Below are 17,500 nucleotides of genomic sequence, written 5' to 3' on the forward strand. Positions count from 1 at the left end.
GGGTTTACTCCCCCTAAAGCAGGGGTTGGGAACCTTTTTCAGCAACATTTCGGATCTGTTTTTAGCAAATGCATTTTTGTAAAGAGCCATTTGGATATAATTTGGATTAGAATTATTATATTATAATTATAACTTGCCTAATTACCCTAATTAAACCATTAAATGTCACTTTAAGCTGAATACTAGTGTCTTCAAGAATATCTAGTCTAATATTATTTACTGTCATCATGACAAAGAGAAAATAAATCAGTTATTAGAGATGAGTTATTAACACTATTATGATCAGAAATGTGCTGAAGAAATCTGCTTTACGTTACGTTATATATATATATATATATATATATATATATGTATATATCCACATAATGGGATCTAAATATCCCTTTTTAAAAATGCATTTGCTACTGTATTATTATAAATTACAAAAAAAAATTATAGTATTTCTACTAATATTATATTATTATTTGTAATTTCACTATAAATATTACAGGATTAAACTAAACCTTTATTTATGCCCATGCACAACTCAAAACTAAACAGATATGAAGCATCACATGTCCAGCAAGTCCATGAATGGAGAAAGAACAGTTTATAGTATTTTGATTTTCGCCATCATCACTCAATGTTGTCCGAATTTAGGTTAGAACCATAGAAATGTGAGTTGTTTGCCCTTTATTGGTGTCAATTCAAGTTCATCCACATTGCCATGAACGCACATTGGTCTAAACCAGGTCTTATTCATTGTGCTGTATAAAAATACAATTTAAAAGGGGATTGTAATTGTATTTGATATGAAACTGATTTGTAGTGATGGTTATAGGGTTTAAAATGGTAAAATAATATTGAAAGGGGACCGATATTTTCGGTCAAAGAGCCACGTGGCTTCCCTACCACTGCCCTAAAGGATGTTGAAACATCACATATGGAGGGATCAAGCATTCTAAATAGTGAGAAGTATTTTTTTTTTTCCAAGTATCTTAATTAATGATTCAAATAATAGATAATAAATACTGTAAATATACATTTATCCACCCCTATAATGGTTCAAACCATTGTGAATGCATAAACTTGCAGTCAGTCTATGCAAGAAAATATCCATTCAATAATCTGAAACCCCCAGTTATTCACAATAATAATAATAATAATAATTCCTTACATGTATACAGCTCTTTTCTGGACACTCAAAGTGCCTCACACACATTTCTGGGAGGGAATCTCATTAATCAGTGTGCTTCATCCACCTGGATGAGACAACGGCAGACATATTGCACAAAACTGCACACCAGCTGATTGGTGGAGAGAAGACAGTGATGAAGCCAATTATGATCACCCAGAACTCATGAAGAGACCAAACATGACCCTGTTAGACCATGCAGCGGGTGCAGACTGCATTATTCAGTCCTTAAAATAGCAAAGGTGGATTCAGACACGGCTTAAATGCGTTTGCACCATGAGCTTTAGACTCTGCACCTAGATTAAACCAGAGCCCTTAGTGTACTCCTAACTGAAGCGGAATATTAAGTAGGGGGCGGGGCTTTCCTGTTGCACATCACTCCCTCATAGCAAACTAACTGTAAAAAGGGGCGTGGCTTAAAATATCAGCTGAGCAGTGCCAATGCAAATACAGAAGATTACGCTGAAGATTGATCAGTGGATTAACCTTTGCAGTCTCATTCAATCATTTTCTTTTCTGCTTAGTCCCTTTATTAATCAATGGTCGCCACAGCGGAATGAACCGCCAACTTATCCAGCGGATGCCCTTCCAGCTGCAACCCAACACTGGGAAACCTTTGCAGATTAATTGTTCACCTACAGAACAACAATGAACAGCAGCAAAATAAACTCTGTACATGTAACAGACATCTGTGCTTCAGAATATCTGCAACTCTTGTGCGTTATTGCCAACATACACACTTTCTAAAAGTCTGCATGACATCAAGATGAAAGTGTAGAGTTTGCTAGCGCACATTAGTAGATCATCAACTAATTAATCCACTGAAAACACAGAGAAGAGGCTCAGCTGAACACGGAGAAGACCTGCGCTGGACAAGAGAATGTGGCAGCGCTGCGAGACTGACCGAGGCTGACCTTCACACACACCTGACAAGCATCTCACACACACACAAAAACACAGCGGATACAAACCAGCAGATCAGGTTTATTAACAACAGCCCAATTCAACATACAGAACCAAACAGAAGTTATTGAGTTATTAATACATCTGTAGAGAACATCGCTCGGCAGAGTCCAGGAGAAACCACACACACACACTCTCACACACACACACACACACACACCAGCTCTGGGCCGCATTCAGATTGACAGAGCAAGCATAGCTGCGAGATGATTGCGAAGAGCAAATCTCACGCCAGACACGCACGCACACACACACACACACACACACACTTTCCAGTGCTAAAATAATGTTTACAAAAATAATGCAAAAGCACAGAGAAAGAAAAAGACTGCAGCAATCAATCATGGACACACTGACCCCCAGAACCCCGTTACACAGCATTATCATCATCATTACATCATTAGGAACTGATGAAATCCCCCCAGGCCGCATGCTCTCGAGAGTCATGGGCTTTTAAATGAATCATAATATGGGAAAACTCTGGATTTGGTCATATTTCAGCTATTAATGTTGATGTTTTGAGCATCTGACTGAAGATTGGATCATTTTAGCCTAATTTTGATGGACATTTCTGCATTTAAAGACTAAAAAAAAAGCAAATATTTTCAATTTTTAATCAGAAACTCTCCTGTTATATCCAGAAATGCAGATGCTCAAGATTATTACTGACACCTGAAGTCCTGCGGATGAACAGATTCATCTTAATGAACAGCAGTTAGCATCGTTAATGCGCGTTAGTTAAAGACCTCCGTCAGTGCGGATGAAGGACGGTTTTCCTCTGCATGAGAGACACAAAGAAATATCAATGCAGGAAGTAAAGATAAGAGTGATGAACGCCAGCGAGAAGAGGACACAAGCAAACGTTTGGCCTCAAATCACTTGCGTGAAACGCAAACAGAAGCTAATTTTAGTCATTAGCACTGACTTTTGTTAGTTAATTGGGATGTATCCTTTCCTGTCCTTTCCTAAAGGTGGCTGAGCAAGTCTTCTGCAGAAAGATAGAAACACAGCATTATTAAGGCAGGGTCTGCGCTACCCACAATCCTCCAGTCAAACCATACAGCTATTTACAGTAGAGACGGTACAGCATCGTGACTTACATGATTAAAGCTCAAACACCAGAACCAAAGTCCACTTTAATGTAGAAAAAAAAGCATACAAACAAAAGAGGAATACAAATGAGTTAAAAAGGCAGAGCGACTGGAGCGCCGCGGCTCTGTTTACAGTGAACTGGGGACTGATTTAATGCCAACGTGGGAAAATAATAAGCATTTACAGGGGAACCAATTTACATCCACAATCCGACTCCTGTCAAGTTTTCCAGGAAAACGACAACAGTGAATGATGCGCAAGAGAAACCAAGCGAGCGGACGGCAGTGTGTGCTCCATAAAACACAAAGTAAAAGGTAAAAGCACTGAAGAATTGGTGCATCCGTGCACAAGCTTATCTCGGAGGTGTGTGCAAAAAATGGAGTGCTTAAAATCAACTAATCCCAAAAAACTGAGCGAGAGGCGAGCGGACAGCCCATCAGAGAAGGCCTTCAGAACGGGCTGGATGAAGAACTCTTGATGCGGATGTTTAGAGCATGGCACTTATAAACACACCAATCAGAAACGGCGAGACGTCCGAACGCGGCCACTGAGAGCAAACACACACATTTAACATTACAATCATTCACTTCTGGCTCAGTTTGGACCAATTATTGGGTGAAACCTTCACGATCCAGAAACCCAAACGAAATCAAATCAACCGTATAAGAGAGAGATTCAATACATGTACACCCCTACAGAATCAATGATCCCATCGAGAGAAAACAAACAGCAGCAGCGGCAGCCCATGATCACGACTGACTGACTGACTGACTGACAGCTCTGGCTGTGGGACGGGCGAAAGGCACAGACACACACATTCGTTGGCTCCTCATCCTCTGTGCTGTTGACAGTCTGTGCTGGGAAAGCGGACGGCGGAGCGTCCACAATAAATAAACGGGTTTAGCCGGAGAGCGAAGTCTTTGTGTTATCGGTTGATCCACAGCAGAAGCAGAAGACGATGATGGACGAGCACAGTCAGGGGGAACAGAGTGTGTGTGTAGCCATTAAAACTGGGTCCCAATGTGGCCATCCATGCTGCACACACACTCATCTCTCACACACACACACTCGTTAGAGAGCTTGAGTCTATCATTGCTGCCACCCCCCTGCCGCCCCAGAGTTCCAGGCGGAGGGTGGCGTTCTGGCCTGCAGGGGGCGCCACTCACTCACGCATACGCACTCACGCACACACACTAACACGCTGCCCCCGCGCCACTCTCCGCTCTACCTGTCCTTCAGCTCCTGCGTGACGCGTTTGGTGATGCGTCCGCACAGCAGACCCATGAGGAACAGCAGCACCACACACATCGCCAGCATGCTCAGGATGTAGCTCTTAGCAGGAGACGTGAACACCTGACCCGCCAGATCTGAGAAACCTTCTGCTGGAGCCACCTGAGCGCACACACACACACACAAACACACACACACACACACACACACACAAATGAACCGTCAAATCACTTAACAGCAAGACTTCTGGAAGACATGTGTAAATTGTGTGCAGCAAACACAACATTAGATGTACAAAGTCAGTCGAGTTGACCGTCTCCTGCAGGGGTGGTCAGCCCTGTTCCTGGAGGTCCACCTTCCTGCGGAGTTCAGCTCCAGCCTTGATCAAACACACCTGAGCCAATCCATGATGACCTGAACCGGACACGATGATCACAGGCAGGGGTGTTTGATACGGGTTGCAGCTGAACTCTGCAGGACGGCAGATCTCCAGGAACAGGGTTGGTGACCCCTGGTCTACAGCATTTGAGTGTGTGTGTGTGTGTGTGTGTATGTGTGTCAGTGTTTGAATGTGTAAATTGCAAAACCATTTATACTCAAATTCACATCAATTAAAGTGTGTGTGTGTGTGTGTGTGTGTGTGTGTGTGTGTGTGTGTGTGTGTGTGTGTGTGTGTATATACCTTGGCAGCGTAGCTCCACATGTCTATGCGGTCCTGTAGTCTCTTCTTGCACTCGGGCTGCAGGCGGACACGTTTGTCCTGAAGAGCCTCCATTAGACAGGACATCTCTGCACACACACACACACACACACACACAGGTTTGTTTTCCTTCTGTGCGAGTTAAGCTTTTCAGCAATGTCCTCATGATTCCTCTTCAGTCACAGCCACGACATTATACACACACACTCACCGGCCACTTTATTAGGTACACCTGTCCAACTTGTTAACATAAAGGTCTAATCAGCCAATCGCATGGCAGCAGCTCACTGCATTTAGGCATGTAGACGTGATCAAGAGGATCTGCTGCAGTTCAAAGCGAGCATCAGAGCATTTCTGAACGCACCAAAACTGGACAATAGAAGATTGGAGAAACGTTGCTGCTCTGATGAGTCTCCATTTCTGCTCGACTCACAATTTGGCCTCAACAACATGAAAGCATGGATCATCCTGCCTTGTATCAGCGGTTCAGGCTGGTGGTGGTGGTGTAATGGTGTGGGGGAGATTTTCTTTGGGTCCATTAGTACCAATTGAGCATCAACGCCACAGCCTACCTGAGTATTGCTGCTGACCATGTCCATCCCTTTATGAGCACAGTGTCTCCATCTTCTGATGGCTACTTCCAGCAGGATAACGCAGCATGTCATAAAGCTCAATCATCTCAGACTGCTTTCTTGAACATGACGATGAGTTCACTGTGCTCAAATGGCCTCCACAGACACCAGAGCTCAATTCAATAGAGCAGCTTTGGGATGTGGTGGAACGGGAGATTGGCATCATGGATGTGCAGCCGACAAATCTGCAGCAACTGTGTGATGCTATCATGACAATATGGAGCAAAATCTCTGAGGAATATTTCCAGCAGCTTGCTGAATCTCTGACATGAAGGATTAAGGCAGATCTGAAGGTGAAAGGGGTCCAACCTGATACTAGTAAGGTGTACCTAATAAAGTGGCCGGTGAGTGTATTTGCAGCCTGACGAGTCACAACAACACACACACACACACATTATTTTTGTCTCTTAGGGGTTTTTCCTCTTCATTAATATTAGTTTCACATGTATTAGGAGGTCACAGGCAGGACAGCACCGGGAGCAGAGTTGTATATGTTGGCAAGATTTAACACTAGGCTATTAGTACCAACACACACATTAACACACACACACACTCACGTCTGCCTTTGCCGGGTGGGATGGCAGCACACTGGTGTTTGATGTCGAGAGCGCAGGCGGTGTGCAGGACGGGGTCCACGAAGATGTCGGCTTTACTCTCCTTCAGGATGTTCAGCACCTCCTGCACACACACACACAGGCTCAAAGATGACACTGCTACACACTGCAGACACACACAGAGCTGACCCTGGATCAGATTTTACCTTCTTGCAGCCCTCATGGTTGATCTTCAGCAGGTTGACCTTCAGACACTCCTCCACCTGCCCCGTCTGCTCCTGCGCAGCCACCTCCTCTGCACACAGACGCAGGATCTAGAGACACACACACACACATTTTGTCATGATCTCCTTCCTGCAAAGTTGAGTTTTGAATCTGTATTTGGTGTTTGTTAACAGAAACATGTCTAGTGTGTGTGTGTGTGTGTGTGTGTGTGTGTGTGTGTGTGTGTGTGTACCTCTTCACTGCATTGGAGCTGCAGCTGCGGGTCGAGCCGATAGTCCAGAGCAGATTCCTGGAGGATCACACTGATCTGAGCCTCACAGTCTGAGGAGAGACGCTGGAGACACACACACACACACACACACACACACACACACACACACACACACAGAGAGGGAGAGACACACACACACACTCAGTCAAGCATTGATATTTTGTGTGTGTGTGTGTTTGTGTGCGTGTTAGTTTGTATGTGTGCATGAGTGTTCGTATGTACTTGAGCATGTTTGTGTGTGCATGTGTGTTTGAGCGTGTGAGCTTTGACCATGTGTGAGTGTGTGTGACAGAAAGAGAGGGTGTGCACTTGCTTGTTTGTCTGTGCGCGTTTATTTGCATGAGTGAGTGTGTGTGTGTGTGAGATAGTGTGTGTCTCTGGGGTGAGGGTGTGTGTGTGTGTGTGTGTGTGTGTGTGTGTTCTGTCACCTGGTCAGCGTATTTGAGTTTGAGGCAGGAGATGACCTGTCCCTCCAGCTCGTTGTCGTCTCTGGCGTTGTTCAGGATGTTCTGGCAGAATTTGGGGATGTCGGCTTTACAGGCCTTCCTCAACACTGGGTTCAGGCGGTAATCTACAGCACACACACACACACACACACTCATCACCAACAGTACTGTCGCTTCTGTACAGTGTGAACATCTTCCAGAAGTTTGCAATGGTTGAAAATAAACAAATAAATGAATAAGAACAGCCTCTGAGTGAGCAGATACCCGTGTTCTGTGTGATCTGCCTCTTGGTGATCATCTGTTTGCACTTGGGGTCCATGAGCTCGCTGTTCTTGTTCTGCTTCAGGCACTGCAGCAGGTTCTTGGCGTCCGTGTCGCTGCAGAAGCGCTGAGGATGGAGAAGAACAATAATGATGAGGGTGATGATGATGATGAAGATGCTGCCGTTTCTGAAGCTCTCCTCACCCGGATCATCTGCTTGCAGACCCTCATCAGCTGGAAGTCCAGCTCGGGGTCCATCATCTCCGTCTCCTGCAGCCGGAACACCTTCTGATGGCAGTGCTGCGTCAGGTGCTTCTTATTCTCCTTCAGGCACTCGATCACCTGAATACATACACACACACACACACACACACACACACACACACACACACACGTCAGTCAGCTGTTCACTTAAAATGAATGACAGTCAGTGGTGCGACCAGTCAGTTGGTTAGTAGTGCAGTCTGTAAGTTAGTCAGTAGTGCAGTCACTAAGTTGGTCAGTAGTGCAGTCAGTAAGTTGGTCAGTAGTGCAGTCACTAAGTTGGTCAGTAGTGCAGTCAGTAAGTTGGTGAGTAGTGCAGTCAGTAAGTTGGTCGGTAGTGCAGTCAGTAAGTTGGTCAGTAGTGCAGTCAGTAAGTTGGTCAGTCGTGCAGTCAGTAAGTTGGTCAGTAGTGCAGTCAGTAAGTTGGTCAGTAGTGCAGTCAGTAAGTTGGTCAGTAGTGCAGTCAGTAGGTTGGTCAGTAGTGCAGTCAGTTGGTCAGTAGTGCAGTCAGTAAGTTGGTCAGTCGTGCAGTCAGTAAGTTGGTCAGTCGTGCAGTCAGTAAGTTGGTCAGTAGTGCAGTCAGTAAGTTGGTCAGTAGTGCAGTCAGTAGGTTGGTCAGTAGTGCAGTCAGTTGGTCAGTAGTGCAGTCAGTCAGTTGGTCAGTAGTGCAGTCAGTCAGTTGGTCAGTAGTGCTGTCAGTTGGTCAGTAGTGCAGTCAGTAAGTTGGTCAGTAGTGCTGTCAGTTGGTCAGTAGTGCAGTCAGTAAGTTGGTCAGTAGTGCAGTCAGTAAGTTAGTCAGTGGTGCAGTCAGTTGGTCAGTAGTGCAGTCAGTAAGTTGGTCAGTAGTGCAGTCAGTAAGTTGGTCAGTAGTGCTGTCAGTAAGTTAGTCAGTGGTGCAGTCAGTTGGTCAGTAGTGCAGTCAGTAAGTTGGTCAGTAGTGCAGTCAGTAAGTTGGTCAGTAGTGCTGTCAGTAAATTGGTCAGTGGTTTAGTCGGTTGGTCAGTAGTGCAGTCAGTAAGTTGGTCAGTAGTGCAGTCAGTAAGTTGGTCAGTAGTGCAGTCAGTCAGTTGGTCAGTAGTGCAGTCTGTAAGTTAGTCAGTAGTGCAGTCACTAAGTTGGTCAGTAGTGCAGTCAGTAAGTTGGTCAGTAGTGCAGTCACTAAGTTGGTCAGTAGTGCAGTCAGTAAGTTAGTCAGTGGTGCAGTCAGTTGGTCAGTAGTGCAGTCAGTAAGTTGGTCAGTAGTGCAGTCAGTAAGTTGGTCAGTAGTGCTGTCAGTAAATTGGTCAGTGGTTTAGTCGGTTGGTCAGTAGTGCAGTCAGTAAGTTGGTCAGTAGTGCAGTCAGTAAGTTGGTCAGTAGTGCAGTCAGTCAGTTGGTCAGTAGTGCAGTCTGTAAGTTAGTCAGTAGTGCAGTCACTAAGTTGGTCAGTAGTGCAGTCAGTAAGTTGGTCAGTAGTGCAGTCACTAAGTTGGTCAGTAGTGCAGTCAGTAAGTTGGTCAGTAGTGCAGTCAGTAAGTTGGTCGGTAGTGCAGTCAGTAAGTTGGTCAGTAGTGCAGTCAGTAAGTTGGTCAGTCGTGCAGTCAGTAAGTTGGTCAGTAGTGCAGTCAGTAAGTTGGTCAGTAGTGCAGTCAGTAAGTTGGTCAGTCGTGCAGTCAGTAAGTTGGTCAGTAGTGCAGTCAGTAAGTTGGTCAGTAGTGCAGTCAGTAGGTTGGTCAGTAGTGCAGTCAGTTGGTCAGTAGTGCAGTCAGTAAGTTGGTCAGTCGTGCAGTCAGTAAGTTGGTCAGTCGTGCAGTCAGTAAGTTGGTCAGTAGTGCAGTCAGTAAGTTGGTCAGTAGTGCAGTCAGTAGGTTGGTCAGTAGTGCAGTCAGTTGGTCAGTAGTGCAGTCAGTCAGTTGGTCAGTAGTGCAGTCAGTCAGTTGGTCAGTAGTGCAGTCAGTTGGTCAGTAGTGCAGTCAGTAAGTTGGTCGGTAGTGCAGTCAGTAAGTTGGTCGGTAGTGCAGTCAGTAAGTTGGTCAGTAGTGCAGTCAGTAAGTTGGTCAGTCGTGCAGTCAGTAAGTTGGTCAGTAGTGCAGTCAGTAAGTTGGTCAGTCGTGCAGTCAGTAAGTTGGTCAGTAGTGCAGTCAGTAAGTTGGTCAGTAGTGCAGTCAGTAGGTTGGTCAGTAGTGCAGTCAGTTGGTCAGTAGTGCAGTCAGTCAGTTGGTCAGTAGTGCAGTCAGTCAGTTGGTCAGTAGTGCAGTCAGTAAGTTGGTCAGTAGTGCAGTCAGTTGGTCAGTAGTGCAGTCAGTCAGTTGGTCAGTAGTGCAGTCAGTAAGTTGGTCAGTAGTGCAGTCAGTTGGTCAGTAGTGCAGTCAGTCAGTTGGTCAGTAGTGCAGTCAGTAAGTTGGTCAGTAGTGCAGTCAGTAGTTGGTCAGTAGTGCAGTCAGTAAGTTGGTCAGTGGTTCAGTCAGTTGGTCAGTAGTGCAGTTAGTAAGTTGGTCAGTAGTGCAGTCAGTAAGTTGGTCAGTAGTGCAGTCAGTTGGTCAGTAGTGCAGTCAGTAAGTTGGTCAGTAGTGCAGTCAGTAGTTGGTCAGTAGTGCAGTCAGTAAGTTGGTCAGTGGTTCAGTCAGTTGGTCAGTAGTGCAGTTAGTAAGTTGGTCAGTAGTGCAGTCAGTAAGTTGGCAGGTGTGCTGTCAGTTGGTCAGTAGTGCAGTCAGTAAGTTGGTCAGTAGTGCTGTCAGTTGGTCAGTAGTGCAGTCAGTAAGTTGGTCAGTAGTGCAGTCAGTAAGTTAGTCAGTGGTGCAGTCAGTTGGTCAGTAGTGCAGTCAGTAAGTTGGTCAGTAGTGCAGTCAGTAAGTTGGTCAGTAGTGCTGTCAGTAAGTTGGTCAGTGGTTTAGTCGGTTGGTCAGTAGTGCAGTTAGTAAGTTGGTCAGTAGTGCAGTCAGTAAGTTGGTCAGTAGTGCTGTCAGTAAGTTGGTCAGTGGTTCAGTCGGTTGGTCAGTAGTGCAGTTAGTAAGTTGGTCAGTAGTGCAGTCAGTAAGTTGGTCAGTAGTGCTGTCAGTTGGTCAGTAGTGCAGTTAGTAAGTTGGTCAGTAGTGCAGTCAGTAAGTTAGTCAGTGGTGCAGTCAGTTGGTCAGTAGTGCAGTCAGTAAGTTGGTCAGTAGTGCAGTCAGTAAGTTGGTCAGTAGTGCAGTCAGTAAGTTGGTCAGTAGTGCAGTCAGTCAGTTGGTCAGTAGTGCAGTCAGTAAGTTGGTCAGTGGTTCAGTCGGTTGGTCAGTAGTGCAGTTAGTAAGTTGGTCAGTAGTGCAGTCAGTAAGTTGGTCAGTAGTGCTGTCAGTTGGTCAGTAGTGCAGTCAGTAAGTTGGTCAGTAGTGCAGTCAGTCAGTTGGTCAGTGGTTTGGTCAGTCTGATGGCCACTAGTGCAATCAGTCAGGTGGTCAGTAGTGCGATCCACAAGTTGGTCAGTCTGTTGTCAGTAGTTTGATCAGTCAGTGGTGCGGTTCAACAGTTGGTCAATGGTGGGATCAATCAGCCCTGATCAATAGTGCAGTCGGTCAGTCGCTCTGCCAGTGATGTGGTAAGTCAGTCAGTCACGAGGTCAGTGCTGTGGTCAGTTAGTGGTGTGGCGAGTCCTGCAGTCAGAAAGCAGGTTGGTCAGTGATACATTATTGAAGCGTGAGGCTCACCTGTGCGTTCCCGAACACCACTGTCTGGCAGTGCTGCTTGATGTCCTGCCGGCAGCTCTCATACAGCTCAGGCTCCAGACGGATGTCCTCTGACTGCAGGAACACAAACACAACAGAACACACGTCACAACTACATTAAATGTGAACCCAGAATGAAACAGCGCTCCAGTACAGTTTCATATTCAGTGTCAGTTGGTTTAGTTTAAGCTTGGTGTCATAATGAAGAGTAGAAGCACTGACCATCTCCAGCTCCTCCACCCGCAGCTGCTTGCGGCACTTCATGGACACTCGCTGCTCTTTGGCCTCCTGCAGGGTGTCATTCCTGACTGTAGTGCTCAGACAGATGACCACATCCACCCTGAACACACAACACCTTCCCATCATGCTCTATTCACACACACTCCACAAGAGCCGCAGCTCATCATTTACTGTCCATCCATAATACTAGAGTAAAATCAGTGTATTGATGCATTGAGTGAGAGTGTGAGGATGGTGAAGTCTCACTTCTTCTTGATGTTGGGGCAGAGCTTCAGCACGTCTTCTTTACACGCCATCTTAAACTTGTAGGAGAAGCGGAAGTCCTTCATCTGGATCTGAAGCGCAGGAGAAACACAGTAAACAGAGGAACAGGAAGTGTGTGTGTGTGTGTGTGAGAGAGAGAGAGTAATATTTTTCTGTGTGAGAGTGTGTGTGTGATTTTCCCTAAATGATAAATGTAAATGAAAGCAGACACTGTATTGTGTGTGTGTGTGTGTGTGTGTGTGTATAAGTGTGTGACGTCAGACGCACCAGCTGGAAGTGTGTGACCCCCACAGCACACTTCTCGTTCATCTCCTTCTGGTGTTTGTTGGCCACGAGGCACTCCATCAGGTCTCCGGTGTCGATCTGATTATCAGCCACTTCCTGCACAACACAAACAGAAGAGGACGCTTAGAGATGCAGGAGAACACACGTGCACACACACGCACGCACGCAACCACACACACTGCTCACAAACGTACATGGCAGTAGGACTGGATCACCGGCTCACAGGCCCGAATCAGCAGTGCTTCGATCTGAATGTCCTGAGGAGCAGAAACACACGTCAGCAGACACACAACACACAAACATCAGGGGGGTATTCCAGAAAGCTGGGTTAACTTACCATCTGCTAAAACCTAAACTCTCGGTTGATTTACCCAAAACCTGCTTACCGCGAGTATGTTGGTTCCAAAACAGGTGACAAGAGTTAGTTAAATCAACCTCCTGAAGATAACCGCGGGTTAATGCGCGTGCACGGCACACACCTGAAGGCATTTTCAGTAGATCGCCGAATTCACGAGTCACCATAGAAAGTCACGGTGAGAAAAAAAGGGCAACGCACTTTACAGAGGCAGAGCTGGAGGTTTTAAACACAGAGATTACACATCTGCTTCAACGAAGGAAAGAAATAAAGAATAAGAAATAGATAAGAAAATAAAAAATAAATAATAAGAAAATTTATTAGTTCATTAAATTACACATGCCACCCTCCATTTTATTGTAATGATAAATTAAACTACTCTTTAACATCCTTTTTGAGTATGTTGTGTAACCATTCATGCATTTATTTTTCTTGCCGTTCATTTCTTAAGGCCACAATATGTGTATTGACTAATAAGGCTTATAGAAATTGTAATCTTTCTGGAGCTAGAACTCTGTCCAAAGTCATTAAACACAGAAACATTATCATAAAAGGTAATATTTAATTACTGGAGCTCTTTATTTAACACTCTAGAATATTCTTTCTGACATGCAGCTAATAGAAAGAGGCCTGTCTAATTGCTGTGTCCTATAATAAAGGCTTTTCAGTGGTTGAGTTTTTGACTTAAACCACACACTCTGTCACTGTTGTAAGTGATTGTTGTCAGATAGCTTTAGGTTCTTTTTATTTTGCATGCAGACGAAGTTCCTTCTGCCTCAACTAACAAGCAGTGTAATTTTCTGCACTTTTCCATATTTGAATATTACTCTTGGATCACAAAATCTTTTATCTGCATATTTAAATTCTAAAGTAGCTGTATAAGGTCCATCTTCAAAGATAAAGTCACATGAGCATCAACTTAAGGTGAGAAATGTATATGAAAAATATGTTACACGTTGAAAGGTGTGTGTATAAAGCAGTGTACAAAATCATTCATTTTATTTCAGGAAATGAAGAAATGAACAGACCAAACTATTTGATTAAACATAGTTTTTTGACTAATTATATATTTTTAGCACTCTTCCATCTGTTTTGTCTGCTTGGGTCACTGAGATTTCCTCTGGGTCAGGCTGCAGGTACGTGTCATCGTATAAGGCAGAAAAGGGTATCTTTTGTCCGTCAGCAAGTAACAATGTAGTGCCCAGTAATGATTCTATTGTATAATACAAATATAATAAAAATAAACATTGTGTTAAGCAACATTTGCTTTATAGTTTTTTTTTTTACTATATTTGTATTATACACTTGAATCATTACTTCCTGAAAATCAGCCATTTAGCCTCAACATAGTGATGAGGTGGGGTGTGTGATGAGCTGGTAAGTGGAAGCAGTAATGAGTTTAATAGTTAAAATACCAAAATATTAAGGATAGAAAATTAAGTTTTACCTGCACACTTATACTTTGGACAAATTTTATATTATCAGTGTCCTTTAGTGACTGATGGAGCTTTAAAATCGGCTGCAATTAATGCACACAATAGCATTTAGAAACCCTGAAAAAATATTATATTAAAAAATGTAGGTGTGTGTGCGTGAATGTTTATATAAGAACGACGTCCTACATCTTAAATTAAAGATATATTTTCCTACAAAAGACAAAGCTGCCACTTATAATATTATACAGAAAAATGTGAGGGTGCAGAAGGAGAGAAAAAACACAAGATCTGTAAGAGAGATTCGAACTCGCTCCGTTGTGCACTCTGTTGTTCTTTATTGACGCACTGTCCACTACGCTATTCCCGTGCTCTGAATCATCTGTGTACTGATACGGAGTAATGTATGACCAAGGAACTGTACAAAAGTGTAAAAAACAGTTCAGTGCCAGGCATACTGTACAGGTGGTCATGCTGCCATATTGTACAGTTGCCTAAAATGCCCTGACGCGAATACAAAGAGCTGCACTGAATGTTTTTTATGGTAAGCGCAGACCCGCGGTTTGTCACATTTGATTTCAAAAAGGTTTGTTAAATACATTAACATTATGAATTTGGTTATGAAAAAAACTATGCACTTATAACCCTCTCACAACGAAAAAACTTGTATCTGTGTGTCCACATCCATAAATATTCTCATCAAAAGAGCACGCAATGCTCAGTAAACTCTCTGAAACAGACAAACTCTGAAACATAGCAACTTACTCTCTGAACATAACCTGCTCCGGAGCAGGTTATCTTCATAGAGTAAGTTGCTATGGCTACTTAACATACCCAGAAGTTACCTCCGATTTTGGAACCAAAGTTGAGGTTATCCACCTACTTACTCTCAAACTTACCCGGGTATGTCACATAACCTGCTTTCTGGAATAGCCCCCAGGTACCTGTAGCATGTAGCTGGATTAGTTTGTTAAGTTTCAGTTTATTTTGTGCCAATCCTGGCTTTGAGGCACCATAAAGGCAGCTGCACTTTATTAACTCCTGGTTGTTGTAGTATCTTACACTGCACAGATAACCTGCTTCAGAATAGGATCTGCTCCGGTTATGTTCTGGATATGTTCAGGTTATGTTCTGGATATGCTCAGGTTATGTTATGGATATGTTCAGGTTATGTTCTGGATATGTTCAGGTTATGTTCTGGATATGCTCAGGTCATGTTCTGGATATGCTCAGGTCATGTTCTGATTATGCTTAGGTCATGTTCTGGATATGCTCAGGTTATGTTCTGATTATGCTCAGGTTATGTTCTGGATATGTTCAGGTTATGTTCTGGATATGTTCAGGTTATGTTCTGGATATGCTCAGGTTATGTTCTGGATATGTTCAGGTTATGTTCTGGATATGTTCAGGTTATGTTCTGGATATGTTCAGGTTATGTTCTGGATATGCTCAGGTTATGTTCTGGATATGTTCAGGTTATGTTCTGGATATGTTCAGGTTATGTTCTGGATATGCTCAGGTTATGTTCTGGATATGCTCAGGTCATGTTCTGGATATGCTCAGGTCATGTTCTGGATATGCTCAGGTCATGTTCTGATTATGCTTAGGTTATGTTCTGGATATTATGCTCAGGTTATGTTCTGGATATGTTCAGGTTATGTTCTGGATATGCTCAGGTTATGTTCTGGATATGCTCAGGTTATGTTCTGGATATGCTCAGGTTATGTTCTGGATATGCTCAGGTTATGTTCTGGATATGCTCAGGTTATGTTCTGGATATGCTCAGGTTATGTTCTGGATATGCTCAGGTCATGTTCTGGATATGCTCAGGTTATGTTCTGGATATGTTCAGGTTATGTTCTGGATATGCTCAGGTTATGTTCTGGATATTCTCAGGGAATGTTTAGCAGACGTTCAGGTTGCTCCATAAGGCCATGCCTTCAAGTTCTCCAAAACCCAGGATCAGTGCAAACTTAACTGGCTATCCAGCTAGTGGTACAGGCCCCAGCTGGACGTCCAGCAGAGAAACACATCACTACACAGTTTGTGTACCTCAGACTCGAGCTCTGTCAGGTTCCCCACCACATCCCTGCAGCCGGGCGCCAGATCCTCCAGATGATCCTGCAGACACTCCAGCTCCTGAAACACACACACACACACACACACACACACACACACACACACACACACACACACACACACACACACACACACACACACACACACACACACACACACACACACACACACACACACACACACACACACACACACACACACACAGTGTTAGTGAATGCTAATAAATACAGTGACGGTGGCGTTTATTCTACGCTGATCTGACCTGTCCAGCCTCGGTCTTCTCGCTGCACCATTTCCCCAGATCAGTCATGCAGCGCTGCTGGAGCTCCGGGTCCAGTTTCACATCCAGAGCTCTCTGATGGAGGATCCGCTGCACCTCCGTCTTACAGTCCCGTGACAACTACACACACAAACACATATTAAACACACACCACCTTACATTCCAGTGACTTCACACACACACGCACAGACAAAATCCCAGAAGAACTGAACACACTTCCACACACACCCTTCTTAGTACCAGGACAAACAGACACACTATAGCAGACAGGGAACACAAACACACCCACAGCAAATGAACTGACCCGCACCCAGATAGCCTGTTTCTAGATCAGTCTGTACAACTCTCCCAGGAACCACATCATCATCATCATCATCATCATCATCATCATCATCATCATCATTAATATCCTGTCAATCACTCCTCAATTAAAGCCCACAACACACACACACACACATGAAGATCTCAGTCTCAGGGATGGAGGAAAGTCTGATTGGCTCCTGATCATTTACTGAAAGCCGGAGGAGAAAATCACGAGGCCTGACGAGAGCACCAATAGATGACATTTCACAGCAAATACACAAACACACTTATTTTAACGTGGCATTAACACTGGGACTGTTAATAAATAAATATAAATAATAATACATTAATAAATAACAATCAATAAATAAAACTAAAATAAAACTAAAAAATCCTATGAAATATACAACAAATAAATAAAAATTTAATTAAATAAAATTAATTTAAATAAGTAAATAAACAAAAAAAAACAACATTTCAATTCAAATGAAACCGTGTGCGCATTTCAGTCATTAGAACTGAGAGTTTGTCATTTACATGAAATTTTTTAGTAAAATATTTGCGTTAATAGGGCAAACATAGGCTGTTTCTAAAGTGAATAAGTGCCTCTGCCAGTGTTTTTGCTGTGAAATGCGCTCCGTGTCCTGCAGAGCTCCAGCAGAGGATACTTACTCTCACTCCAGAACCCTTTTCAGAAGACTCTGATGAAGCCTACATTCAGGAAGCCTGTGGTGAGCGGAGTGTGTTTGACAGTATTGATGTTCACTGAT

At 43.9% G+C, this 17,500-nt stretch overlaps 1 protein-coding gene across 2 annotated transcripts in view; it reads right to left on the reverse strand.

Moving 5' to 3' along the window:
* Window positions 1-2,138: 2,138 nt before the first annotated feature.
* The window catches only part of glg1a (golgi glycoprotein 1a), a 33,664-nt gene continuing 18,302 nt past the window's right edge, over window positions 2,139-17,500 (reverse strand). The window contains 16 exon segments of one of the 2 annotated variants that reach the window (NM_001442507.1): window positions 2,139-4,621; window positions 5,142-5,248; window positions 6,349-6,469; window positions 6,552-6,659; window positions 6,803-6,904; window positions 7,270-7,412; window positions 7,552-7,675; window positions 7,753-7,890; window positions 11,474-11,566; window positions 11,714-11,831; window positions 11,978-12,066; window positions 12,263-12,376; window positions 12,475-12,537; window positions 16,121-16,207; window positions 16,410-16,547; window positions 17,403-17,441. In NM_001442507.1, coding sequence (NP_001429436.1) covers window positions 4,454-4,621; window positions 5,142-5,248; window positions 6,349-6,469; window positions 6,552-6,659; window positions 6,803-6,904; window positions 7,270-7,412; window positions 7,552-7,675; window positions 7,753-7,890; window positions 11,474-11,566; window positions 11,714-11,831; window positions 11,978-12,066; window positions 12,263-12,376; window positions 12,475-12,537; window positions 16,121-16,207; window positions 16,410-16,547; window positions 17,403-17,441 — 1,752 coding nt within the window. In that variant the 3' untranslated portion in view covers window positions 2,139-4,453. 2 annotated transcript variants of the gene reach the window in all.

Source organism: Danio rerio, chromosome 25 (assembly GCF_052040795.2).
Source record: "Danio rerio strain M-AB ecotype USA chromosome 25, GRCz13ab, whole genome shotgun sequence".
NCBI lineage: Eukaryota > Metazoa > Chordata > Actinopteri > Cypriniformes > Danionidae > Danio > Danio rerio.